Consider the following 13,701-nt stretch of genomic DNA (forward strand, 5'->3'; position numbering starts at 1 on the left):
GTTTATTAAGGCGGGGGGGTGGGGGGCTGAGCTCTCCTAGAATGATAGAGACGTGTGGGGTCTTCGAGCTAGGATGGAGCTCCCCAAGTTTGTGGGCGCATAGGAGGAAAAGTGTTGGGGGATTCTGGAGGGACTTTATGAGGCCGCTGAGTTGTCCTGGTTTTCTAGGATTTGGGGGCTCTGTGTTCATGAAAAGGGACCTTAGGGTTTTTCGAACTGGTCAGGAAGACGTAGACTCTTGGGTTGATGGCGGAGGGGCTTGTGGGGAGTTGGGTGGGGTGGAGGAGTCCTCAGGCTTCAAAACGGTTGGGGATGCTCAAGTTTCCTAGAATTAGAAGACTCCGGGATTGAATGAGGCTCCAGTGATTTCACCGCGAGAGATCCAGGATTCCCTATAGATCTGGGGGCTATAGGCGCCCTTCCTGTCTGCGGGTGACGGAACTGAAGGAAGCCGTCTGCCCAGCACCCCCACCCACCCTCCTCGCCTGGCGGCCCAGCGCTCCGTTACAAAGGCCCCGGGCTCCGCTCCCGCCTGGGTCTCTGCGAATGCGTTTAGTAACCCGAGCCGCGGCGGGGGCGGGGCCGGGAAGGGGTTAACCTGGAGAAAAGGCGGGAGGGATGACGGCAGGATCGGGGATCCCCGAGGCTCCCCACCAGATGGCCTCATCCTCCACTCGGCCCCACCCACCTGAGAGGGGCCCAAGCGCTAGATGCCCCCTTCTCTGCAGCCCCCCACTGCTCTCCTCTCGGGGTCTGGGCGTGCGCCCTAGTCTCTAGCCCCCCCTTAGCCTGGGGATAATGGACTTGTCTGGGGGGCCCCTTCATTGCGACGCACTTGAACCGGAGCTGGAAGCTCCGCCACTGAGACCCTCTGGGCTCGGAGATGTCTCCAAGAACGGCACTTTTCTCCTGGTCAGGCGGGAAACTGAGGCCCAAAGACCAAGAAACGCTGGCTTCTGGACACCCATCGTGGAAGGGCAAGAAGGGGCTAGAATTCAGGCTCTGGGATTCTCGGTCCTGGACTGTGACTCCTGTATCCCCTCCACCTCAGCACCCTGCTGGACCCACAGTCAGAGGGAAGAGCCTTCCCTCCCCAGCTGCCGAGGCCTTTGAAAATGGCGCCACCTGTCGGCCAGGCTCAGGATGGCGTCTGAGTCCCGGACCGGGATGTGCGGGAGGGCGGGGTTCTAGATTCCCAGACAGTCCCGGCTTAGAAATGCTTAGAAATCCAGTCTTTTTTGTTTTTGTTTTTAAGTCACTTTTAAAAGGCTTTAAAATAACGTTTTTTTTTTAAATAAAACCTTACTGCCAAAACCTCTTCATAAGACAACAGTACGGTTTCTGTGCCCTTCAGCCCGAAGTCTAAGCCAATTTGCCTCCCATTGTACAGATGGAGAAACTGAGGCATGGGGAGAAGAACCTCAAGTTAGTCATATACCTGTTTCAAGCCCCCTCAGGATTCGTCTTGGTTTCCCCTCCCCCGATTGCCCTCCTTTGCAGAGTTCTGGGGTGCTAAGGGCTTGAGTGACTTCCACCCCACTATTTATAGCGTTGCTGCTTGTCGCTGCTGCCCAGGCCAGACTAGGAGGAGCCGCTGCATCCGAGGTGGGTTCTGGAAGATGGAGTATGAGTAGGGGGCAAAAGGGAGTAGGAGGAGAGGGCCAGGGAGCTCCCATCCCGTCCCTTATCCCAGTGGGAGAGCTGGATGCATTTGGTAGAGAAGTACTTGGTCCCCTCCTTCCCCACTTAGTCCCTGGCTGTCTCCGAAGCCTCCTGCAGGGTCCAAAACTGCCAGCCCAAAAAGTGTGCAGGCCCCCAGCGGTGCCTGAACCCAGTGCCTGCAGTGCCCAGTCCCAGCCCCAGCGTGAGGAAGAGACAGGTGTCCCTGAACTGGCAGCCACTGACGTGAGTGGGCAGTCCCTCCCCTACCAAATCCTCCCTCAGGAACTCCCAGCTTTGCCCCCGTTTCCTCTCCCCCTCCCTCCCCCACTCCCTCCCTCTCTCTCCCCCCTCCCTCCCCGGCTCTTTCTTTTGCTATCAGCCTGTCTGTCTGTTTCTATTTCATCCCTTCCCTGCCTATCTCAGGCTCTTTCCATCTTTGCATTATTTCTGTCTCTTTCTGTTTCTTTCTAGTTACCTGTCTCTTTTCCTTTCTCTCTTTCTCCCTGTGTCTCACTGCCTGTCTCTATGTCTAAGTCTCTCTCCCACTTCTCTCTTTCTCTCCCCCCACCCCCATCATCTCTCTTTTTCTCAGGGTCTTTGTTTCTCTCCCACTAGAGGCCTGGTCCCCATAAATGGGTGTTGTGGGGGGAGGGCTGGGCAGAGCCACTACTGAAAGACATTTTCCTGGCATGGAGGCCCTTTGGTGGGGAGGTCAGCTTAACCCGGTGACAGCAGCTTTTCCGTCCTCTCCCACCCAGGCTGCAGGAGGCCAGAGCTCTACTGAAGCGGCGGCGGCGGCCCCGGGGGCCTGGGGGCCGGGGACTACTGAGAAGGAGGCCCCCACAGCGTGCCCCCGCTGGCAAGGCCCCGGGTAAGCACATCCGCCTTTCCTCTGCCTGGGGCGAGGGGGGTTCCGGGCCAGATAAAGCCGTCTGGTTCCCACGGTCCTGCCGCCGCCTCCCCCCCCCCCCGCCCCCGTTGTAGCTCAGCCCCCACCCCCAGGACGAGGCCCCCTCTAGGGACCCCAGCGTCCGCCCCTGCGAGGTGAGCCCGGGACAGGACCAGACGCAGGCCAGAGGCACTGACCCGCGGGGGTGGGGCCGGGAAGCCAGGCGTCCGGGCTCCCAGCGGCCGAAGAGGGAGGGCGCTGGCCCGGCAGAAAGCTCCGCCGAACCAGCCCAGACAACAAAAGCGATTGTGCGGGTTGGCGCCTGCCTGGGCACCGAATGCTCAAGATTGCGGGGCGGCTGGGGGCCAAAGGCCTCCTCCTGTTTCTCGAATCCTCCCCCTGCCCTCCTCCCACTCCAGCTCTCGACCCCTATTCTAGAATACCCCTCATCTCAAACACCCTCAAAACCCTCCTCTTGCTGTGGCCTTCAGTCCAGATGTGACCCCTCCCCCTAAAGTCTTCCAGATGTGAGCCTCGGGCCAGATGTTATACCCCCGCCCACAGTCTCCCTTTATCCATTGTGACTTCTCCCACCAGGTGTGGGGTTCTGGCCAGATGTGGCTGTATCTTTGGATGTATCCCCCCCCCCCCAGCCTCCTGCCCAGGATCTAGATGCCCAATTCCTTTATGTGCCCAGGTGCAGCGACCCTTCTCCCATCCCTCAGATGTCCCACCTGACTGCCCAGATGTGACATGATAGCCCCCTATCAAGATGAAGCCCCTTTCTCTGTGCCCAGGGCAGAAGAGGATCAACTTTTAGCTGTCTCCCCAAATGCGGCCCCCACTACTCTTAATGGATTTCCTCTTTATGGATTCAGCTCTGTCTGGGGGGAAACCCGCCCGCCCCCACCTGTTCCCTTCCCCGCCGCTCCCCTACAGGCCTGGTCCACTTGTTGGTGCGCGGATGGGGACAGAGGGGGCGCCCCGCTCACCCCTGCGAGTCTAGCGCCCAGCCTGCAAGCCTCTGGCTAAGCGCCCAGCCCCACGCGCCCCCGCGCGGCCGCCGGGGAGGGAGTGGTGGGGAGGGGGGGCCTGAGCGGGGGCGCGGCCGCCCTCCCCCGCGGGCGGGCGGGCGGGCGCTGCCGGGCCCCTCGGGCGGGCTGGGGCGGCGGCGCGGCGGAGCGCGGCGCTGCAGCCATGGCGGGCGGCGTGCGGCTGCTCTGGGTGTCGCTATTGGTGCTGCTGGCGCAGCTAGGGCCGCAGCCCGGACTGGGCCGGCCCGGAGAGCGTCTCCGCGTGCGCTTCACCCCGGTCGTGTGCGGCCTGCGCTGCATCCATGGGCCGACCGGCTCCCGCTGTACCCCGACCTGCGCGCCCCGCAACGCCACCAGCGTGGACAGCGGCGCGCCCGGCGGGGCGGCCCCGGGGGGACCCGGCTTCCGCGCCTGTGAGTGCGGGGTGGTGGTCCCAAGAGAGCGACTCCCGGGGGGAGGAGGATCCCTGGGGATGGAGGAGACAGTCCTCCAGGGAGAGGGAGCCCAGATTCCATATGCAACAGTGCAAGGGAATCGCAGGGGCTATTTGAGGAAGGGGGCCCCTGGCTTTTGGGGTTGGGTCCTGAGGGCTCCGATTTTGCAAGCAATGAGGGTTCTTAGGGGCCTGTGATGTCCCACGTGAGAGAATTGGCGCCAGCTTTCATGCTTTGAGTCAAAATGGGGATCTCAGAATTGAGGGGCCTGAGAACTTTTGGGAGGGGGACTCGAATTCTGAGACGCTAAGTAAGGAGTCTCCAGGGACCAAGCAAGAGTCTCAGGGCCGCATGGGGGACGTATCAGTTTCTGTGTCTTTGGGTGGGAAGGTTCCGTATGGGAATGCCTGTGAGGTGGGGCACTGGAGAGAAGAAAGTTGATCCGAAGAGCTAAGAGGGAGAGGGGACAGAGAAGGGGGTTTTGTGTGTGTGTCTGGGGGGGGGGGTGTTTCCGCAGGACCTGAGTTGCGGGGGTCCCACGTGCGAGAGAAATTAAGATAAGAGGCTTTAAGGAAGGGGCGCCCCCTGGGGGCGGAGAGGACAGGAGGTGTATGCATCAGGCACTCCTAGAGATGGGGAGCCTTGGGGGTTCAGGTGAGGTGGGGGAGGGCGCGCCACCTGTTGTTCCAGGATGCAAAAGTGGGCAGACTCTCTGGGATCGGGGCCTCCCTGCCCCCTACCCCGCAGACCCTATGGAGTTGGGAAGTGGGGGCCCCTGGCGCCGAGAACTCGCCCAGCCTGGCCCCCAGCCAGCCCAGCCCGGCCGGCGTGAGCTCATCTCCCCGCCTGAGCCCCCGCCCGCTGCCACTCCCTCTCTCCTCCCCTTCCTCCCTCTTTCTTTCACTCTTTCCCGGCCCGGCCCCAATGTGCCTGTGCCAGGCGCCATGCCCAGGCGGGTGCCAAGCCCCTGGGGGTGCAAGGAGTGGCATGTGAAGTGGAGGCTGACCTCAGAGGGACCCCTATGTCCTCAACTCCCCGCTCTGCCAGGGCTGTGGGGCATGACATTGGCTGTGCCCATCTAGCGGCCCACCCTGGGTGTAGGCACCCCCAGGGAGCTGGCCTGGGGGCCTGCACTTAGGCCAAGAGAAGGCAGATAAATGCCTCTGGAGTCTGGGAAATGCCCTCCGACCTGGCTGGTTTCCCACCACCTCCATCAGAGACCCTTCCCATTTTGCAATTTTGATTCCTAGTGAAGCCTCTTCTAGGCCCCACTACTCAATTAAAAGCCCCTATTAGACCACCCTGGAGTCGTGGTCCCACACTCCTACCTAAGGGAGCCCAGAGTTTTTGCTACTAGGCCCTAGGCCCCCTCTCCACCCCTGGCAACAGACTTTAGAGACCACTCCTCCAGTGAAGTTCCCTCTCATTCTTCCCTCCCACCTCCCAAACTGTGCCTTTCCCTAGAGAACTCTGTCGTATTGTCCAGAAGTCCTGCTCTTCTAGCTCACCCCCTTCCCCAGGAACTTCTGATCCCATTTATCTTCAGAGAACCCCAGGGTTGGTCTTGATAAGTGGATTCTCCCAAGAGGACTCCGGACACTGTGCTCCTCACAGGCAGCCATTAATAAAAAGCCTTTGGCACCTAATCCTTAGCTGGGAGGGGAGGGGATTCCACATAGGGTCTCGGCCAATTGAGCCTCTTAAGTGCTGATGACTTCCAGGAATTCCACTTCACTATCTAAACCCTGCTTTCAGCACCCTCAAACTGGTTGTCTACTAGGCGGCACTAAAGTCCTGTTTTCTAGGTAACTGTCCACAAAAGGACTCCTGCTGAAAGGGCACCTCAGTTTCCTCTGAGCTAGGTTCCTCCCTCCCAGAAACCTCCAGCTGACTTTGAACTCGAGAGGGCTGCCCTTTAGTCGATCTCCTCCCAGGACTCCAGTCCCTTTATCCTTCTAAATGGAGGTGGCTCTCCGTGCCCTTTCCTCTCTACAGTTGTGGCTCAGAATCCCACACGCGCCTCCCCCGGCCGTCTGCCTCCTCCCTCCCCTCCGCACAGCTGTCTCCAGCTGTTCTCTGCAGCCCCGGGAGAGAGAGGGAGGGGGTGCCCTCGCAGGACAGTCCGGCCTCCTTTGGCTCAAAGGTCCCGGGGCTCCCCAAGGGTCCGGAATGCGGAGCCTCCGCCCTGCCCCCGCCGCACCTCTCTCTTTGTTTACCCCGCCGCACAGCTGGCAGTGCCCCGCCCAGAGGTGGCCTGGGGCCCAGCGAGGGCGCGCAGAGGGGAGTGGAGGCGCGTTCCCGCTCTTGGCCCCGCCCGGGTGCTACTGGAGGCGGTAAGGCAGAGCTAGAGCTCTAAGGCCCCAGCCAGAAAGAAGCTGGGCGGAGACAAAGCGCGGTGGGCGGAACTAGTGCACCCGGACGGCCTGGAGGTGGGGTGGGAGGGGCGTGAACTAGTGAGCCGGGCGAATCAGAGTGTGGAAAAGGGAGGTGGGAGGGGCTAGAGGCGGCAGGTTAAGCTCCTGGATAGGCAGGGCTTAGAATCCCGCGGGTAGAAGGTAATGTGAGAGGGGCTAGAAAGGGGGCACAGCCAGGGGGCTGGGATAGGACTTCGTGGACCTAGCAGAGGGAGTGTGGGCGGGCATAGAATGCGAAGGAGACAGAGTTGGGCGGGGAGTTATGCCAGGGAGTGGTTAAAATGTGGTTTAGGTCAATGGAAGGGATCAGCATCGGATGGGGTCAGCGCCGTCTGGGTTGTTCTGGAACCCCGTGGACTCAACCAGAAAGTGGGATCAGAAAGGTTGACATGAAAGTTAATAAACAGTCTGAGGGCTGGCCGGCCTCACGCCTGTAATCCCAGCACTTTGGGAGGCTGAGGCAGGAGGATTGCCTGAGCCCAGGAGTCCAAGACCAGCCTGGCCAACATAGTGAGACCCCGCCTCTACAAAATTTTTTAAAAAACATGACCCGATGTAGTGCACGCCTGTCGTCTCAGCTACTTAGGAGGCTGAGGTGGGAGGATCACTTCAGTTTAGGAGGTCGAGGCTGCAGAGCCTTGATCACGGCACTGCATTCCAGCCTGGGCAATAGTGCGAGATCCTGCGGACTTAGTGGGTGGTGCTGTACCTCTGATGGCTGAACTACTGGACTGGGCCAATGCTAATGCCAGAACTGGGGCGGGGCCACATGACAGCTGAGGGCGGATCGACTTAGAAATGAATGATACCTTGAGGGAATAGGAACTTCGCTGGCCCCAGGGGAACATGCCAGGAATGGTGGCTCCCCTGAGTGTCTTTGTTCTTCTCCCAGTCCTGTGTCCCTTAATCTGTCACAATGGCGGTGTGTGCGTGAAGCCTGACCGCTGCCTCTGTCCCCCGGACTTCGCTGGCAAGTTCTGCCAGTTGCACTCCTCGGGCGCCCGGCCTCCGGCCCCGGCTATACCAGGACTCACCCGCTCCGTGTACACTATGCCACTGGCCAACCACCGCGACGACGAGCACGGTGAGGAAAGTGTGGCCAGAGTCCCTCCGACCCCTCTGTCAAGCATTTCACCGTGCCCCTGACCCTCAACTTTCCCGCCTTCCAGAACACCTTTGCCCAACTCGCCCTTCCCCGCTTGTCTAGCCCCAGCCCGTAAAAATCCGTGTAGAAATCCCTTTGCCCGGCCGTGCCTCCCCTAGGCGTGGCATCTATGGTGAGCGTCCACGTGGAGCACCCGCAGGAGGCGTCGGTGGTGGTGCACCAGGTGGAGCGTGTGTCTGGCCCTTGGGAGGAGGCGGACGCCGAGGCGGTGGCGCGGGCGGAAGCGGCGGCGCGGGCGGAGGCGGCAGCGCCCTACACGGTGTTGGCACAGAGCGCGCCGCGGGAAGACGGCTACTCGGACGCCTCGGGCTTCGGTTACTGCTTTCGGGAGCTGCGCGGAGGCGAAGTGAGAGGAGGCCGGTGGGGAGGGGCCCGGAGCGTGCCTCCGCGCGAGGGCGCGCTCACCCAACACTTCCCCGCAGTGCGCGTCTCCGCTGCCCGGGCTCCGGACGCAGGAGGTCTGCTGCCGAGGGGCCGGCTTGGCCTGGGGCGTTCACGACTGTCAGCTCTGCTCCGAGCGCCTGGGTAAGTCCCAGGACGTCCCTGAGGTGCTCGGAGCTGGGGAGGGGTGAGAACCTCACCGCTCCTACTCTGCCCTAGATAAACCCAGTTCACAAATTGTAGCCACGCCTACCCCACTGTGGAGGCGACTTCCATTCCTGAGCTTTTCATACCACTCTGGGACCACCCACCCCATTTTCTGACTTTGGCCACTCTATTCTCACCCTGCTTTTGTGCCATGGCACCTCCCATGTCTTTGAGAGTCTCCAGGTCAGCCAACCTAAGGCTGACCCTGCACTCAACTACAGCCAACATCTTTTAGTCCCTTCTACCCAGTCTTCGTCTCTGCCCACTCCATTCTCGCTCAGCCCACCTGTCCCTGGCCCACCCCTCTCCTCTCGCCACAGGGAACTCCGGAAGAGTGGGCGCCCCAGATGGACCTTGTCCAACCGGCTTTGAAAGAGTTAATGGGTCCTGCGAAGGTGCGATGGGGCAGGAGTGAGAGGGGCTTGGTTCTGGGGGCGGGATATGCAGGGATCAAGTTGCTGACTCCACAGTGACCTCCCCAACCCTGGCAGATGTGGATGAGTGCGCGACTGGCGGGCGCTGCCAGCACGGCGAGTGTGCAAACACGCGCGGCGGGTACACGTGCGTGTGCCCCGACGGCTTTCTGCTCGACTCGTCCCGCAGCAGCTGCATCTGTGAGCCACCAGCAGGGAGTTGAGGCTGAGTGCCATGCCCTCCCTGCCCTCAGACCACGTCCCAGAGCATACTGGGGCTTTTAATTCCCTCGGACCCCCACAGATCCTCCCAGAGTTCCGGGTTCCTCTCAGTCAGCCTTAGAGCCCCCTCAGAACTTCTCAGATTCTCATACAGCCTCAGCATCCCTGGACCACCTTTAGATCTTTCAAGTCTTTTGGATCCAGATCCCTCCAGACTCCCAGACTTTTTTTTTTTTTTTTTTTTTTTTGAGATGGAGTCTCGCTCTGTCACCCAGGTTGGAGTGCAGTGGCGCGATCTCGGCTCACTGCAACCTCTGCCTCCCGGGTTCAAGTGATTCTCCTGCCTCGGCCTCCCGAGTAGCTAGAATTACAGGCGGGCACCACCATGCCTGGCTTTTTTTTTTTTTTTTTTTTTTTTTTTTTGTATTTTTGGTAGAGACAAGGTTTCACCATGTTGGCCAGACTGGCCTCAAACCCCTGACTTCAAGGGATCTGCCCAACTCAGCCTCCCTAAGTGCTGGGATTACAGGCGTAAGCCACCGCGCCCAGCTCTCCCAGACTTTCTGGAATCCTTCTCAGACCCTCAAATCCTCTCCTTCCCCTCGAGACTCGACTTTCTTCAGATCTTGAGATCCTTCTCAAAGTCTCATTCACCACTGACACCTCATAGGCTCCAAGCCCTTCTCAGACCTCCAGAGCCCACTGCTCTCCTTCAGACCTCTCCCAAATGCCCCTCGCACCCAGCAGCCCCCACCCCCAACCCCGGAACCATTCCCCTCTCTCCCAAATCCCTCAGTGCCGCAGCATTCCCAGCCCCGCCCTGAAGAATTTCCTCCCTGCTCCTCGCAGCCCAACACGTGATCTCAGAGGCCAAAGGGCCCTGCTTCCGCGTGCTCCGCGACGGCGGCTGTTCCCTGCCCATTCTGCGGAACATCACTAAACAGATCTGCTGCTGCAGCCGCGTGGGCAAGGCCTGGGGCCGGGGCTGCCAGCTCTGCCCACCCTTCGGCTCAGGTGAGCCCCTGCCGCATTGCCTAACCCTACGCGCAACACATGTGGCGCTCCTTCTACGCTCCGCCCTCCAACCCTGAGTCTCACCGCCCCTAACCTGGCTGGGCTCCAGCCTTGGCCACGCCCCAGCCTCTGCGACCCGTGGGCCTCAGACTGGACCTCATCCACGGCTCCACCTCCATCCGTAGCCACACCTACCCCGGAGCCCCCAAGTTAGGTTTTGTCTCCTGAGCGTCAACGCCCAGTCTCATCCTGTCCCTGAGCTTTAACCAAGTCCTTAGCTTCTGAGACACTGCCTTCAGCTTAGCCCCACCCCAGGCATGCCTCTCCCTGAGACACCTCCCTGGCATTCTATCTTCCGCTTAAAACTAAATCCCACAAGGGAGCTATTTCCTAGCCTCCAAGTCTGTCCCTGTAGACCCAACCAGACCCTACCCTCAACCCTGTCCCTACCACCATCCCAAATGGGGGAAAACGCTCTTGCTCCCACCTTTAGCCTCTGAGACGTTCTACTCTTTGGCCAGGACACCACCGCATCCCAGCCTCCAACTCAAAACCCTGACACTGTCCCGCCAAGCCCTGCCCCCAGCCAAGCCCAGGGTGTGGGCTTGCCATCGCTTTCCTCCTGCTCTCTTGTCCTCTCCGTGTCCCTCTGTCTTTCCTATTCCCAGAGGGTTTCCGGGAGATCTGCCCGGCTGGCCCTGGCTACCACTACTCGGCCTCCGACCTCCGCTACAACACCAGACCCCTGGGCCAGGAGCCACCCCGAGTGTCACTCAGCCAGCCTCGTACCCTGCCAGCCACCTCTCGGCCATCTGCAGGTGAGCTGGCTCTGGCAGAAGTGGGTGCCATCTTCAAGGGGCTGCCCAAGCCCCATAGTGAAAAGAGGCAAGAGAGGATTTGGGCTCCACTCGTTGATACCCCTTCTTTATCAGGCTTTCTGCCCACCCATCGCCCGGAGCCCCGGCCTGACCCCCGGCCTGATCCCCGGCCCGGCCCTGAGCTTCCCTTGCCCAGCATCCCTGCCCGGACTGGTCCTGAGATTCCTGATTCAGGTTTGATAGAAAGAATTGAGGGCATTGGGCCGGGAGTGGTGGCTCACGCCTGTAATCCCAGCACTTTGGGAGGCTGAGGAGGGTGGATCATCAGGTCAGGAGTTCGAGACCAGCCTGGCCAACATGGCGAAACCTCGTCTCTACTAAAACTACAAAAATTAGCTGGTGTGATGGCAGATGCCTGTATCCCAGTTACTAGGGAGGCTGAGGCAGGAGAATCGCTTGAACCCAGGAGGCAGAGGTAGCAGTGAGCTGAGATTGTGCCATTGCACTCCAGCCTGATCGACAAGAGCAACACTCCATTTCAAAAAAAAAAAAAAAGAATTGAGGGCACTGATGGGAGTATTACAGGTGGGATTCTGGGGTAAGGAGACTCCAAGGTGAAGATTTCAGGATACAGCAAATAGGAATGTTATGCGCAGAGAGAAGCATTTGAAGGGTTGGGTGGTAGATCAGGAGCTGGAGTTGGAGTTGTGCTCTTCTGTGTCAATTGAGCAAGTCACTTAACCTCTGAGACTCAGTTTTCTCATCGGTAAAATGGGGATCATTGTTCAGATGTCTCTAAAGTGTCTGACACCTAATAAGTGCTCAGATACTTACGGTAGATAATTATTTCTCATTATCTAATATTAGATAATTATTTCTCAGGTAGGGCACTAAGAATGTATCTCAGGCAGAGGGTTGGAGGGCAAACTATTCAAAGCCAGAGACCTTGGGGTGGCATTATGAGGGGATTCGGCCAAGGATCTGATGAGAATGTTCCAGGATAAAAAAAAAAAGATCAGAAGACTGGGCTTGCTTGGGGAGGAGACATCCATGAAGGTGTTTTATGGATGTCTCCGGGGGTGGGGGTTGTACTGGGAGAAAAGGAACGGAGGATTCAGAGGTGGGGGAACCCTGGCTGACTGGACCCCCCAGGTCCTTCCTCCGGCATGTGTCAGCGCAACCCCCAGGTCTGCGGCCCAGGACGCTGCATTTCCCGGCCCAGCGGTTACACCTGCGCTTGCGACTCTGGCTTCCGGCTCAGCCCCCAGGGCACCCGATGCATTGGTGAGCAAGGCGGAGGGGGTGGCAGGAGGCGGGGCGGGGGGCTTTGCCCGGTCACCTTGTCACCAGCCCCCTCCGTGTCCTCAGATGTGGACGAATGTCGCCGCGTGCCCCCGCCCTGTGCTCCCGGGCGCTGCGAGAACTCACCAGGCAGCTTCCGCTGCGTATGCGGCCCGGGCTTCCGAGCCGGCCCACGGGCTACGGAATGCCTGGGTGAGAAATTTGCCCCACCTGGCTCCAGGCCCACCCCAGGGTCTCGCTCCTGCTCTCATTCCAGAGCCTCTCCACCCCTCCCACGCTTCCCCTGTCTGGTGCCGCCCCAGGACCGCTGTTCCCTGGTCCTTGGCCCCGCCCTTCCCTGCCCCGCCTCCACCCAGCTCCAGCCTCCCTTTGACCCCACCCCTACCTAGCTCCCAAACTGCCAGTTTCTACTGGGGCCTGGTCGCCGCTCGTATTGCTCTGCCCCCACGCCCAGGCCCCGCCCTTATTGGCCACGCCTCTCCCCGTCCCAGACTAACTCCCTCCCCCAGGCCCCGCCACTGTCCTGCAACTGCGGCAACCAATCTCCTGACCACGACCCCTGATTCCAACCCTGCCACACCAGAGCCCCATCCCCAAACTGATCCTTTCTTCTCTAGCCCCGACCCCACCTTCCCTTTGCTCGGTCCCCAAAGCTCTCCTTTCTGCCATTGCCCTACCAAACCCTACCCTCTCCAATTGCCCCTCTCACTGTGCACTTCTCCGCCTGTCCTGGCCGGTCCCTAGCCTGGCTCTGGCCCAAGCTTGGCCCCGCTCCCGCTTCCCCCTACCCCCGCCTCTCTGCGTCGCTTCTCCCGGGACTGTCTGCCCCAGTCCCAGCCGCCTGGTCTGTGCCCACAGACGTGGACGAGTGCCACCGCGTGCCGCCGCCGTGTGACCTCGGGCGCTGCGAAAACACGCCAGGCAGCTTCCTGTGCGTGTGCCCCGCCGGGTACCAGGCTGCACCACACGGAGCCAGCTGCCAGGGTGAGGGCCTGGGAGGGGCAGCTGGGAAGGGGTGTGAGGGGTTGGGTAGAGCGCGATGATGAGGGCCAGAGAGACTGAACAACAGGGCAAAGCGAGCTGACTGATGGGAGACAGAGGCCAGGCTCTGGAGCAGACGTGTGGTCTAATGGCAGTAGAGAGACCTGGGATGGAGAGTCCAAGTGATGGGAAACAGAAAGGCTGAGTCATGGAAGATGGGGAAGCAGAGTGAGGAGGGATGGAGATGTCCGTAATCAGGTAAGGGGAGCAGAGTTATAGAGGACAGAGGAGAAGGAGGCCTTCTCATGGGGACTACAGAGACAGAGCCATCTAGGCAGCTTAGGAGGGATTGGTGGAGGATAGAGTCAGATGATGGTTACAAGGAGGAATAGTGATGGGGTCGGGGGACAGAATGATGGAGGGTGGAAAGCCAAAGTGACAGAGGTCAGGGAGGCAGAGGGGAGCAAGTGACCCCCGGCCCCCTGCCCTGTGCAGATGTGGATGAATGCACCCAGAGCCCAGGCCTGTGTGGCCGAGGGGCCTGCGAGAACCTGCCCGGCTCTTTCCGCTGTGTTTGCCCGGCTGGCTTCCGGGGCTCGGCGTGTGAAGAGGATGTGGATGAGTGTGCCCAGGAGCCGCCGCCCTGCGGGCCTGGCCGCTGTGACAACACGGCAGGCTCCTTTCACTGTGCCTGCCCTGCTGGCTTCCGCTCCCGAGGGCCCGGGGCCCCCTGCCAAGGTGAGGGTGCTGAGCCCAGCCCCACTC

The 13,701-nt window shown here is 60.4% G+C and overlaps 1 protein-coding gene across 32 annotated transcripts in view; it reads left to right on the top strand.

The window, feature by feature from the left end:
* Positions 1–13,701, top strand: part of LTBP4 (latent transforming growth factor beta binding protein 4) — a 35,553-nt gene that overhangs the window by 2,809 nt on the left and 19,043 nt on the right. For 12 of the 32 annotated variants that reach the window (XM_015123990.3, XM_077982788.1, XM_077982795.1 and 9 more), the window contains exons 1-13: positions 3,730–3,998; positions 7,326–7,517; positions 7,697–7,944; positions 8,021–8,123; positions 8,507–8,581; positions 8,678–8,800; positions 9,671–9,835; positions 10,504–10,653; positions 10,768–10,887; positions 11,806–11,937; positions 12,022–12,147; positions 12,814–12,939; positions 13,432–13,674. In XM_015123990.3, the coding sequence (XP_014979476.3) occupies positions 3,749–3,998; positions 7,326–7,517; positions 7,697–7,944; positions 8,021–8,123; positions 8,507–8,581; positions 8,678–8,800; positions 9,671–9,835; positions 10,504–10,653; positions 10,768–10,887; positions 11,806–11,937; positions 12,022–12,147; positions 12,814–12,939; positions 13,432–13,674 (2,053 nt within the window). In that variant the 5' untranslated portion in view covers positions 3,730–3,748. Of the gene's footprint in view, positions 1–917; positions 978–1,549; positions 1,606–1,750; positions 1,906–2,420; positions 2,534–3,729; positions 3,999–7,325; positions 7,518–7,696; positions 7,945–8,020; positions 8,124–8,506; positions 8,582–8,677; positions 8,801–9,670; positions 9,836–10,503; positions 10,654–10,767; positions 10,888–11,805; positions 11,938–12,021; positions 12,148–12,813; positions 12,940–13,431; positions 13,675–13,701 lie in introns of those variants that run through there. The other 20 variants (XM_015123992.3, XM_077982804.1, XM_077982809.1 and 17 more) reach the window with 7 other exon arrangements.

The sequence above is a fragment of the Macaca mulatta genome, chromosome 19 (assembly GCF_049350105.2).
Source record: "Macaca mulatta isolate MMU2019108-1 chromosome 19, T2T-MMU8v2.0, whole genome shotgun sequence".
NCBI classification, from domain to species: Eukaryota; Metazoa; Chordata; class Mammalia; order Primates; family Cercopithecidae; genus Macaca; species Macaca mulatta.